Source organism: Poecilia mexicana, unplaced genomic scaffold (genome assembly GCF_051168715.1).
Source record: "Poecilia mexicana isolate PSO_F unplaced genomic scaffold, ASM5116871v1 scaffold_21, whole genome shotgun sequence".
NCBI lineage: Eukaryota > Metazoa > Chordata > Actinopteri > Cyprinodontiformes > Poeciliidae > Poecilia > Poecilia mexicana.
The window spans coordinates 15,895,890-15,909,382 of record NW_028263390.1 but is presented as its reverse complement, the minus strand read 5'-3'; the positions used below and the strand labels follow the sequence as shown (position 1 = coordinate 15,909,382).

Sequence of the window (13,493 nt, the reverse complement as noted above, 5' to 3'; positions counted from 1 at the left end):
AAATAGTGATGCATATGCAATATATTTCAGACATTTATTGACAAAAATAAGTTTTACAGCTTTAATAATTCTGGTAAAACAAACAAAAAAAAAGACAAATGATTATTGCTTGTATTTTATGCAGCTGGATTGTAAGGCAGGACACAGCGGCATGCTGTTACTTTTTATGTAACAGCATTTATGTAGGTTTAAAAAAATCAAAGTATTTTCAAGTTCCTACTTAATATATGCTTAATGGGTAATAATACATTCTTAGAAAATTTACTCTCCGTGTTGACCTCCCTCATCGAAAGGTCTGAAGCCAAATGTCGTCCTTTCTGGCCTCCAACAAAGTTCTTCTTATGAGGAAAAAGTTCAACAAAGCCGTTTAAATGACCTCCACGTGCCATCTCTGCTGTAGTTTATGTTTGTCAAGTGTGTTGAGAATCACTTGGTTTTTATCGTAGTGATGTCCACCTGAAATGCAAAACACGTCGTCAGTTAGTATCCAGATAATTAAGCGTTTATTTCCTTTTTAAATCATAAAGGCATATAAATTATCAATGTAATCCTATTTAAGAAGGAATTCATGCTGCAAATTATTTACCTGATCAGAATTAAATGACTAGGTCGGAGGCGAGATCAATGCTCACAGTTATATGCATATGATATTTTATAACACACAGTAATATTCAGTAAGTTAGCATATTAAAGAAAAGTTCATTCACAATTTCAGTGTTTAGTCCACAAGGTGTCACTAATGAACAGCTTTTTCTTTTTTTTGAGGGGAAAGCTAAGTAATAGAGTGCCAATTGTTAAATTTTCGTTTCAGCATAATGCGCCCAAAAGAAAATTGTAAAAGCACAGACAACATTAAGGAACATTATTGCATTATTATGAAGAGTAATGGATACAGTAGTTAAATTTCAACCTGAAATGATTGGTCATTTGTCTAATAATGCTTCTTGAAAATGAACCAATTTAACTTTTTTTGCAATTTCTTATTCTTGCCCTGCTTTTACAAACACAAACTTTAATGTCTTCTTTAAATGGGATTTTAAATGACTGACCATTACAAAGTATAGCGCTAATGTGAAGTTGAAGGAAAAGGTAGAGCATGTGCTGAAGCTCCAGTCCTTGTGGTAGTTCTGGGTTCGACATGCAGCCATTTGTCTTCCTTCTTGCTCTCTCCTCACTGTTTCCTGCCAGTTTACTGTCCAATAAAGGCCACTAATGCTAAAAACATCTAAAAAATTGGATGCCATTAGCATTCTCCCCTGTAAGGCAGTGATCTCTAACTGCATTCCTCAAGGGCACACCCTGCTTCAGCATACCTAGCTCCACTTTTAGCTCATTAGCAAAACTCTGTAGAGGCTGACTATATGCTAGTGGGGCAGTGTAGCCATCCATTTTCACATTATGCCAAAAGTGTTTTTTTTTGTTGTTTGCCAAAATCCCCTTTGGCAAAAGATGACTCTGGCCATTATTTTTGGAAGGTGACAATATGATGGACTGAGCAATGACCTGTTCCTGTTTGTTAAATAATCTTCCCTAACAAACCTCTGATGTATTTATAGTATAGTCGTGTGTCTCATTATAAGCAAAGCTTTATTAATCTTCCACTTCATAGTGATGAACCACTTTATATTTGTCTATCACATAAATTAGCATCAAAATACATACAAATGTTTAATTGAAATCTGTGAAAATGCAAAAAAAAAAAAAAGAAAAAAAAAGTTCAAAGGGGTAAAAGTACTTTATCAAAGCTCTTAACTGGAGATTATTTCTTATTTTATAAGAAAAATAAAATAATTTCATAAGAAATAATCTCCAGTGGTGACTTTTTACCTTTTTAGATGTGTAAGATAAATAACTTGGACTGCCTATCTTTTAAGATTCAAGAGCCACATGTCAGGCTTGGAGGCTCACCTTTGACTTCCAGGACCAGATCATCCTTGGGGATGTAGCGGATGAAGCCTTCAGGGGTGATGCTCCAGAGGTGGGGTTGGTTGTTGAGCTCCGGCGGCGTGAGACCGACTCGGCTTCCAGCAATCGTGACACTGCCACTTGGACTCAGGCAGCACTCCTCCAAGAGCTGGATGCAGGTAATTAGACAGAAACAGAAGCAAGCATCTCTTATTAGTACAGAAGAGCAATATTTTGGTGCACCAGTTATCTGGAAAGTTATCAAAATCTCACAATCTGTCTTCAATCAGCTTTGACCAGTGAGCAGCCGGTCAGATATAAAGGAATTTATTTCGTTTTTCTGTTATGTAACACTTCCACGTTATCAGGTCGTCAGCAAACAGCATGCTCTTTTGTTTTAGTTCAGAAAAACCCAATAAAGGTTAGGAACATGTGAGTCGATGCATAAAAGGAAACAATTCTTCAGTTTCTGTTGGGCTCAAAGCTGCTGAGTCAATGGAATATGAACAACTCTTTATACAGCCATTTCTTTGTCACATTTAATTAAATTTAATTAAAATCACAATCATCGAGCCAGACCTCAAAGAACCTGTGAGTGATACGTACGCCGGACGCGCACATCTCTCTTAATTATGTCTTGAAAACGATTGAATGTCCAAATTAATTTCCATTCACTCCAGGATTAAACTCAATAACGGTCCTTCCGGTCCAAAGAATTTGCCTAATCTCGGTTTTCGTTTTAAATTGGACTATTACGTTAGTTTCATTTTTCAAAGTTGCTGAAGATTGTCCCAGCCTCAGGGTTCCTGCACATTTACCTGATGAAAGCTACACACCGTCTTGGACCCAAACGTCCAGGGCAATTTTTTTTTTGGTCATATCCTCTTGTGCTCAAGCTTTAAATCTTGATGGATGGATAGACAAGTCCGTCAAGAGGGACAACATAAGAACTTACACCAACATGCTGACTGCAGATTGAATTTTTATGCTCTATTTTCTTTTTCCATGCTTATTCAGATCTGGGAGATAGTGCAATCAAATACATATTTTTTGGACTGCGTAGAAGCCCTTTGGGAACAATGCATGCCTTTGACATTACCAATATGACAACGACCAGCTTGTACCTTGCAGTGTAAATATCCGCCCTGGTAGGACCATATCTGCTCCATGCCGGCCGTCTCTTCAGTTTCTTGTATCCGCAGAAGTTTGACGTCATCCAAATCACCAGTCACTGACATTATTAGACCCGTCTGCCGGTTTCTTAAACGGAAGTACACTTGCTTCTGCACACACAAGGAAAGACATTTAAGCTGTGAAGATCAGAGGTTAAATGACATCTGCTATTGGATTAAAAGTGGGTATTTTTTTTCTTTCTTTCTGAGTTAGGTTTTAAAAGGGGCAACAAATCAAAGTAAAGATCCATCAGTCGGGTTTTTCCCAGCGAATTTCTTTTGAGGTCCTTTTTAACAAGGAGCAAAACAACAAAAAGCAGAATAAATGTGCTGCTGGTTCTTTAAAAGAAGTTTTGAATTCAACAGTAAATGTAGCAATTGACAAGTTCACCCTCGTTTCTGTTTCAAAGCATCAGATTCAACTATAACCCTGATCTGATTTTTATTAAACGAACAGTACCTCAAAGTACACGCTGCTGGTGAATGTGTTTATAAAACAAGAATGCCAGGAACCTTTAGCTTTGATACATTTACTTAAAAAAAAAAGAAGATTTTTCAGTATCTGTTCAGCAGTTTTGGTGATTCCTATCTCTCTGGTGAATCTCCAAATAAAATGGATGCCAGGAACAGATGTGTCTGTTACATATGTATGCTTTAGAAGTTGACATTAAGTACAAGCTTTGAACTACGGTAGGTATGACACAGGGAGGAGCAAACCTGTAGAAGAGGGCGAAGAGATCCAATTTTCTGCCAGCTGCTGAACTTCCGCCAGTCTGGAACCTCGCCAGGTTTCAGTAAAATCTGGCCACCCCTGTAGTTGATTCCCTCATATAATATCCACCTGATGCAAGACAAAAAAAAGACAAATCTTACATCTTGTATGATTACAGCAAACCCATATAAGTAAATATCACTTCAAGATGAAAAAGGCAGAATTGTTCTTCTTGTGTCTCCATATACATGCCTTTGAATAACTGCTTATTCTCAAGACTGCAACACATAAAAGAGAAAAAGACAAACTGCACTTATGCATCCAAAAATATGTTTATATATATATATATATATAAAAAAAAATATTCCCTTCTCACCCTCCGCGGGTGGTCTCTTTCATCCTCTGAGCTCGGGTCCTCTACCAGAGGCCTGGGAGCTTGAGGGTTCTGCGCAGTATCTTGGCTGTGCCTAGAACTGCACATTTCTGGACTGAGATGTCTGATGTTGTTCCTGGGATCTGTTTGAGCCACTGCTCCAGTTTGGGGGTGACTGCCCCGAGGGCCCCTATGACCACAGGCACCACTGTGGTCTTCACCTTCCAGGCCTTCTCCAGTTCCTCTCTGAGGCCCTGGTATTTCTCCAGTTTCTCATGCTCCTTTTTCCTGATGTTGTGGTCACTTGGTATTGCTACATCCACCACAACGGCTTTCCTCTGTTCTTTATCCACCACCACAATGTCCGGTTGGTTCGCCATTACCATCTTGTCTGTTTGGATCTGGAAGTCCCACAGGATCTTAGCTCGGTCATTCTCCACCACCTTTGGGGGTGTTCCCCACTTTGACCTCGGGGCTTCCAGTCCATATTCGGCACAGATGTTCCTGTACACTATGCCCGCCACTTGGTTATGTCGTTCCATGTACGCTTTCCCTGCCAGCATCTTGCACCCTGCTGTTATGTGCTGGACTGTCTCAGAGGCCTCCTTGCACAACCTACACCTTGGGTCTTGTCTGGTGTGGTAGATCTGAGCCTCTATTGCTCTGGTGTTTAGTGCCTGTTCCTGGGCGGCCAGGATGAGGGCCTCTGTGCTGTCCTTGAGTCCAGCTTTCTCCAGCCATTGGTAGGATTTCGTGATATCAGCCACTTCAGTTATTTGTCGGTGGTACATCCCATGTAGGGGCTTGTCTTCCCATGATGGTTCCTCCAGCACCTCGTCCTCTGTTCCCCATTGTCTGAGACATTCGCTGAGCACATCGTCCATTGAGGCTTTGTCCTTGATGTATTTATGGATCTTGGATGTTTCATCCTGGATAGTGGCTCTCACACTCACTAGTCCTCTGCCTCCTTCCTTACGGCTTGTGTACAGTCTCAGGGTGCTGGATTTGGGGTGGAACCCTCCATGCATGGTTAGTAGCTTCCGAGTCTTAACATCCGTGGCCTTTATCTCTTCCATTGGCCAGCTAATTATTCCGGCAGGGTATCTGATTACTGGTAAGGCATAGCTGTTTATTGCACGGATCTTGTTCTTGCCATTGAGCTGGCTTCTCAGGACTTGCCGTATTCGTTGGAGGTATTTGGCTGTGGCTCCTTTCCTTGTGACCTCATCGAGGTTGCCATTTGCTTGTGGTATTCCCAGGTACTTGTAGCTGTGCTCTATGTCTGCTATTGTTCCCTCTGGGAGTGAGACCCCTTCTGTGTGGACGACCTTCCCTCTCTTTGTAACCATCCGGCCACACTTCTCTAGTCCGAATGACATCCCAATGTCAGTGCTGTAGATCCTGGTGGTGTGGATCAGTGAGTCGATGTCTCGCTCGTTCTTGGCGTACAGCTTGATGTCATCCATGTAGAGGAGGTGACTGATTGTGGCCCCATTCTTAAGTCGGTATCCGTAGCCAGTCTTGTTGATGATTTGGCTAAGGGGGTTCAGGCCTATGCAGAACAGCAGTGGGGACAGAGCATCTCCTTGGTATATGCCACATTTGATGGACACTTGTGCAAGTGGTTTGCAGTTGGCTTCAAGGGTGGTTTTCCACAGCCCCATCGAGTTTGCAATGAAGGCTCTTAGAGTCCTATTGATGTTGTACATCTCTAAGCATTCAATGATATATATATATATATATATATATATATATATATATATATATATATATATATATATATATATATATATATATATATATATATATATATAATGTACTGTACATTCCCTTGTGTGTTTTATAGTAAAAAAATAATCAATTTTGTTGGTTATGATTCATTTCATGGATTGAAGCCAATAATTTAAAAAACATATTTGATCTGTTAATGACTGATAAAATGAGAGAACGCCAACCTCTCTAAGATAATCTTTTAAAAGGTTCTGAGGTAATCCTGATTTTTGCTCTGCAGTGGGAATAAGCCACTCCACTGCAAGCTCTTTATTTCCTCAGCTGGACTCACACCTGCAGTCTGAATGTGACACATCGGCGGCAGGTTTCCATCATTGATCTGCATGTCAGCGGTGCGACTGTGAGATGTGCTGAGGCAGTACTCTGGATTTGAAATCTGATGAACATCTCCATCTCCATTTCACACCCAGTCATTTACACAAATAGCTCCTGTTCCCTCTGTCGCGATAGGAGTTTTTGAGATTCTCTCTTAAGCATGTTTAAAAACAGCCTCTGTTTTTAAAGGAGAACAAAGCCAGGCGTTTCTTTTTTTTTTTCTTTCTATTTTGAGGTTGTCAACCTTTCAGCTTGTTTCTTTCATCACCGAAAATCAATTAGATTTATTTTTGGGTTCTTTTTGGTTTATCTGCTGAAGTTCATCCATTTTTTTTAACAGACTCGAAGGCAGAGGTTTGTCACACAGCTAATTACTATGGAAGCAAGAAGCTTCAAAACCACCATAAATGATACATTTAGAAACAGCACTTCTAAGAACCGGCAGAGCAAAGACTGATTTTATTTTTTCTTTTCAGTGAACATAAAAAAAAAAAAAACAGCTCTCTGTTTCATGCCTTCCATTGCAGAATAAATTACTTTGACAGAACAGTGGGTCTGATCTGCAGCAGAAACACAACCCATGCATGAGCCTGTCAGTCACTGCCTGCTGACAGCTGGCTACCTGCCTTACATTCTGCAGAGTCATGTCATGCCCACTCAGCCAGAGCTTTGTTCTCCAGCATCCTTTTATCTTTTCAAATGAAAAATGAAAAAGTTTAATGGAGGAATCCAAAATGCTAGAAATTTGGGAGCTTAAATGTCTCTATTCAACAACGTTAAAAACAAATAGATTAGACTTTATGTTTATGGGGGAAAAAAAGAGGCTACTTTTTATTTAGAGAATTTTGACTTTGTTAGCAGAGCTTAGAATAGAAACATGCACAAAATGGAGCAGGTCAGACCACGTCTGTGGCTAACTTGTCGAAACATTGCCAATAAGACAATTAAACAGGAACCGGAATGCAGTTGGTTTTTTGTAAGTAAATGTGTTACAATTAAAAACAGTTACAACCAAAAACAAGAATTAACATGATGTTCACTGCAACATCTTTTATTTTCTTAGAAAACGATGCACTCGCACACACCTTTTCAGATCTTCGGACAACTTCTCCATCCCACTGAGGTCAGAACTTTGTGATGGCCACGCCAAAACATTAACTTTGTTGTCCAGTTATTGTTTGTTTTGGAAGATCCTTTTGAGCCCATGTCGGTACAGGACAATTTGACTGTGGATAACGACACTATTTACCAGCTTCAGCCAGAATCTAGACAAGGTTTTGGCTTTTGTTCTGAGGTACAGCTGCACATTTCGGACCAAAATACGTTCATCTCCTGGACAGAGAACCCTTCTCCTTTCTGAGCAGCACATTGGTTGTGCATTCCCACCGTGTCTATACTTGCATATAACTGTTTGAACAGATGAACGCGGCACCTTTAAACATCTGTAAATTGTTCTCGGGGAATGAACCAGATTCGTACAGTTGCACCGTTTCCTTCCTGATGTCTTGGCTCTGACTTCGTTTGACTTTCCCATCGTGTCAAACAAGAAAGCAGTGTGTTCCAGGTGTGGCCTGAAAAATACGTCTACAGGTGTGCCTCCAATTAACTCAGATGTTTGTGTTTGGGGCGTCCTTCCACAAACATCTATAAAAAAGGTTTGACTCAAGTCATACGGTTTAGACAATTATCCCTGCTGCTGACCAAATGTACTTTTGAACTTTTGAAATCAAGGAAAGACACAAAAAAATCTCAAAAAAAAAAAAAAAGTTCCTGCTTTGTTCTCTGGCATTTAGGAAATAGAAATAATTTAGATAATTCTACCTGACCTAAAACAAGAGAGGTTTGATCAGATTTAACTTCAGACAGTCTGTGTGTCATTTTATTTGGTGTATGCAAATATCTGATTTCAATTGCATATGCATATAATTTGGATTGCACCAGTCCGGCATGGGTTACAATGTACTCACATGCCTCCCTTCACCAGCACGGACTGGACTCGGCTGCATCCTCCCGCCAGCGGAAGGTTGACTGATCCTTCTGTGAGCAGCACCCTCTTCCCCCGCAAACCGCACCGCTCGAACAGAGTGATGGATGGCAGAGAAAACTCCTGCCAAGAAAGTCAAAAGAAGGAGCATTAACAAACTCGGAAAACTGCAGGTCACGCAGTTCGAAATAAGAGTCATTTCAGAAGTTGCCCTGGAAACCGACCGCACTCAGACCTCTGTGCTTCTTGGCAAATAAGCTGTCTGGAAACTTGTAAAGAAGGCCTGTTTTATAAATTGATGTGTCTTATTTGTGACTGGACAGCACCTTTTATGAGTACAAGGACAAAGAACTGAACTGCCCAATTCTTTGTACAAAATCAACATTACATGGCTTGAACTCAAAATACTTTACAATTTAAATTTAGTTTATGGATTCTTACAAGTTCATAAATATGTAAATCACTCTCTTGGGGTTACGTAACAACATTTGCCTTGTTTAGAAACCACAAGGCAGCTTGATGGATTCCATTGTGGGTGGCCAGTACTGTGGACAAGAGTGGTAATGGTATAAATAATTACACCGCATATGTATAATAAATTCCAAAGCATCAAATACATAATAACAAAACAATGGAAATCATCATATCCATCATATTTCCTCAATAAAGGAAGTGTAAAATGGTGAAACAACAGAAACACTAACACTTTGTCCACTGATAAAAACAACTAGTAGTAATCAACAGGCTAAAATCCATTTTTAGAGCTGCACTTCATTATCTAACATCTCTCTTCAAACTACTACATCTTATTTGCCAAAACTGCCTTCCATGTAAAATGTGTAGATAGTCAAAATACAGATATATTAAGAATTTTAACAAGGCAGCCAGTGATTTCTAACTGACTGAATTTCAGTTCTTAGTGTTCGACTCTGTAATAGAACAAGCAGCAAAACTAATTTCCACTTTTCTGATTCTAACAATAACCTGAGCAGTTTCCAGGGAGCAGAGCACCCCAAAAAACGAATGGCAACACAATCGGTGAAAGCCTTTACCTCACACACACTGATTTATGAAACACAGCACACAAAGAAGATGTAAAGCGCTGCACCTTTAAAGGGACAAGCAAGCCGAAACACAGAGGTGGGTGGAATGGCATTAAAAGAATCGACAAAATACAGACTCACAAAGCCAACAGTCTGCAGCGACAGGATGGATGAGCTCCCGCCGACACAGCCCATCGCTCTCAGATCTGGGTAACTTCCTTCCTCTAACACATACATCTTCCCTGTGAAGTTCTGCCCTTCAAACGCCAGCCAGCTGAGGGTAATTTGCATGAACATGGACATGAATGCAAAGGAAAAAATGAAGATTACAATGAAAAAAAAAAACAAGTCATTTTCTTTAACATGTTTTTGCATTTGTGCTAATTTTATTTGATAAGCAGTACAATAAACAAATGCCAAAAAAGCAAAGTGAATTATCTGTAGGCAATGCCGTGTATTTTAATCAGCTCGTATATGAAAACAACTGAAAAGCAGAGCTGTTAGCAGACTCAGAGATTATTCTTTTCAGCCACAGCGCCTCCACGTTTAAGCTCCGCTTTTCGAAGGTTGTTGCAAAGTGTCCGTAAGCACTATTGATTCAGCCTGTCATAACTCAAAAACAGTTACAGTGAAAAGTTTTCCCCTCCGTGTGTGGGATTGCTCACCTCCCTGCCAGGACTTTGCAGGAAGCCACTGAGAAACCATCCTGCAGGCACTGTGCACTGTCCTCCAGGACAAGGACAGAGCCCTGGAAACCGGGATCAGAGAAAAGCTGCACCTGGTGGGACACAAAGAGCAAAACAATAACAGAATGAGTCACGTCCCTTCACACAAAGTCACATCAGATGGACAAGAGTACAACTTTTCGCAGTAATATTGTTGTGGGCAGGGCCTACCTTAAGCATGGCAGTGTTCTCAAAATCATTCTGCAATGAAAGGAAAGAGAAATGAAACCAATTTAAAATGAAAACACATCTAAGGAAAGAGAATTGAAAATAAAAAAAATACCGTCTATGCTTTATAATTGCCGACAAAAATCCTCAAACATTTTTTTTCCCCGATTGTTATGTACAAAGTCGATATGAAACGAATGGGCGACATAAAAATCTACTTTTTGTACAGTTGCTTAAATGGACCCAATGTCCTTGGAGGTTGAGGTGGAATTATAATCATCAGCCTCACAGGGACACAAAGTGTAGCATTTTTATTAAGATTCCTCAAAACTTCATGAATAATTCATGTTATTGTTCTTGGAACAGTTTTTAAAGCAGTTTCTGGTCAGAGTCTGCTGAGACTCTCCTACATATATTGATTAGATTCACCCTTTAAGGCGGAGGGATGTTCTACTTTATGCAAATATCTGTTTGTGAAATTGATTAAAGTTAGCAATAACCTATGTCTCAGTTTTAGTTACTCAGCTTACCTGAAAAAAAAATCATTGGAAGGAGTCAGGAGTTGATAACTTCAAGGTCTATAAATGCTTTGAACTCAGCAGAATGCAGCCACTTAATATGTTTTTCTTTATGATGTGTTGAAATGAAAGCAGCAATAAACCCATTAAACTTAAAGGGATTCTAGTATAATTTTTTTTTTTTTTTATGTGTTTTGATTGCCATCGAATGAACCCGTTCGTGGGTTTATAGGCTTCTAATGCCAGTTTCATTTACATTTTCGGGGATTTTACTTGTTTTTAGATAAAGTGATTAGAGAAGAACACTTTAATCAGAAAATTAATCTTTTTTTTTTGTTTTCACTCAATTTTTGACGCTACACTACACCCCGCTGCTTAAACAGTGACTGTTTATCCTCCTGTTTGTAACCAAAACAGCTTCTGCATGAGTCACCTTTCTGATCATTCTGATGATGTTCCCTTTCCACAGGCCACATTTTCGTCTTGATTTGACGGTGACTCATGCTTCTGAAGATATTTACTCTGTGTAGAATTGCCTGAGAACTCCCGAGATGTATCTGCTCCGTCTTATTATTAGATTGTGCTACAGAGATGAGTGTTGTGACTGGTCACATGCAGCGGGTCAGAGCTGGGGAAGTGAAATCTTGTCAGACACGCTCCTCTAACCGTCCAGCCCAAACAAAAACATTGGCTGTTTTAGCGACAGAATGCTAAAATACGACGCACTCGCTGGGCCGTCTGAGTAACAACCAGGCAACTTTTCCGCCAAAAGCGAAAACAGTGAGATTTCATGGTTTCCCTGTGAGTCACCCGCTCTTACCAGCACGACAGGCATAGTCGAGCCAACTTTGTGCTGCAGCGCGCCCCAGTCTTCTGGGCTCCCATACTGGCCTTTCTCCAGGATGTAGGACTCGCCGCGAAAGTCCGGCTCTTCAAACACAACCCAGCTACAGGGGGGTAGAAAAAAGAAAAACAAAGCAGATGAGAAGGAGCGTGATCTCTCTGACAGACATGACAATTTTCAATTTCATTCTGTTTTAATTAACAGTGACAGGTTAGTGTTTGATGTGACCACAATTCCTGAGAAAGATCACCGCAAGATTCCAAGTCGTGCGTAACTCTCGTACGCTGCAGCAATATTTGGACAGAATCCAAACTAATAGCGCAGCTAATGCTACGTGGTAGCATGTCAGCATTTTATTGCGAATCACCATAAGTCCAGGCGTTTTGGATCTGGTTCCTTGAATTAAAAAAAAATATATTTGCCTTTATAGACTAACAGCATGAGAGGCAAGTCAAATTCAAACGCGTCAGAACCAATCACAGGCTCGCAGGCACGGCGGGAGAACATGGGCGAGGCGGTGTAGCCTAATGGCAGACTAGCAGCGCAGCAAGAATTTCAGCACTGTGAGCTCTTCCTTCTTCCTTGTAAAGAAGGACGCAATGTTCCGCTCCGCAGTAATAACAGTCTTGTTAGTTTCTCCCTTGGGAAGCAAGTTGGCATTGCGTGTTCTGCTCTTCATTATCCCTATTTGCTCTCAGTTTGTTTTATTTCTACACTAAAACAAACAAAAAAAAAAAAACAAAAAAAAAAAGAAAAGAGCACAGACCACAACCAAATACCACGGCTGCATGTTTCTTGCTTACATATAAATAGAGATCATGAGTAGATGTGTTTGTTTTTTTTTGTTTTTTTTTATTCAGAGAGCCATCATCTCCTCCACACATAGTGTGAAACTGAATTTCACAATTATCCCACAGCACGGCAGGGTGTGAGGCAGCGTGCTCCAACGTAAACATACCTAGACAAGGAAGTGCAGGCTTGGAGAACTAAAAAACATTAGTGAATTTGTTCCTCTGTCTTGACCTGTCTGCCTGGGTGTGGCAGTTTTTGCCGCTACACCTGAACCACGAAGAATGGCAGTAAATCAACAAGGCTTTGCAGGAACTCTCAGCTAATTATGAACTTGAAGGGAAGAAAAACATTTTTGAAAAGCGCGCACGTTACTAGAATTTAGCAGGCGTGTTAAGTAGTCAAGAGATTGTTTCCAGCAAAGCGCCTTTTACTTTCATTTGCTGCTCGGATAAAAAGCAAAAAAGACTTCTAGGATGAATATATTAAAAAGCGTCACTTACACGCCACTTTTGACTTCGATAGACTGCGTCTTCATGCCGTAGCCCGTGTCGTCCATGTTAACAACAGGCACGGTGAGGTCAATGTTCAAGCCAAGGTGGCCAAGGTTTTTGTCAATGAACAGCTTCAGGTGAGGAGATAGAAAATCCTGCCACAAAAAATAAAATAAAAATAAAATCCACCAGATTCACAAATGAACAAAGATAAGAAGAAAATGCTGGATGTGTCACAGCACGTCAAAATCTGCATTATTCACAAATCACAACACAAAAACTAGCTAAGAAGCCCATTAGTAAAATGTTTTCATTACGCTGTTAAACACTAATTTAATGTTGGTCATCCAAGTTAATCACAAAAAACTATTCATACCATCTGAAACACTGGACATGTAAAAACATGTCATTCTAGTATGAGATTCCCACATTATCTGACTGCTTTATTTGAAACTAAAAACAATGTTTTGTACTGGTGCTAAAATATTTTACCACATTTTTGTAGGTAGAACAATGCTACCCATAATATGTATGTATTTTAATTGAAAAACATAACTTAGGAAACAGCTCAAATTTATAAGTCACTTAACTTGGGGAATTTCAAGACGCTGATCATTTCTCTGACTTTTCATTAAAAACTGCAGTAACAATATTTAACCT

General features: G+C 40.0%; 1 protein-coding gene across 2 annotated transcripts in view; it reads right to left on the bottom strand.

Annotated features, from left to right (window-relative positions):
• Positions 1–20: 20 nt before the first annotated feature.
• The window catches only part of LOC106920671 (uncharacterized), a 35,641-nt gene continuing 22,168 nt past the window's right edge, over positions 21–13,493 (bottom strand). For both annotated transcript variants that reach the window (XM_014991824.2, XM_014991823.2), the window contains exons 13-22: positions 12,843–12,988; positions 11,527–11,653; positions 10,192–10,221; positions 9,961–10,073; positions 9,437–9,569; positions 8,236–8,375; positions 3,795–3,918; positions 3,030–3,188; positions 1,909–2,074; positions 21–456 (exon numbers count right to left, since the gene is read on the bottom strand). In XM_014991824.2, coding sequence (XP_014847310.2) covers positions 368–456; positions 1,909–2,074; positions 3,030–3,188; positions 3,795–3,918; positions 8,236–8,375; positions 9,437–9,569; positions 9,961–10,073; positions 10,192–10,221; positions 11,527–11,653; positions 12,843–12,988 — 1,227 coding nt within the window. In that variant the 3' untranslated portion in view covers positions 21–367. The remainder of the gene's footprint in view (positions 457–1,908; positions 2,075–3,029; positions 3,189–3,794; positions 3,919–8,235; positions 8,376–9,436; positions 9,570–9,960; positions 10,074–10,191; positions 10,222–11,526; positions 11,654–12,842; positions 12,989–13,493) is intronic.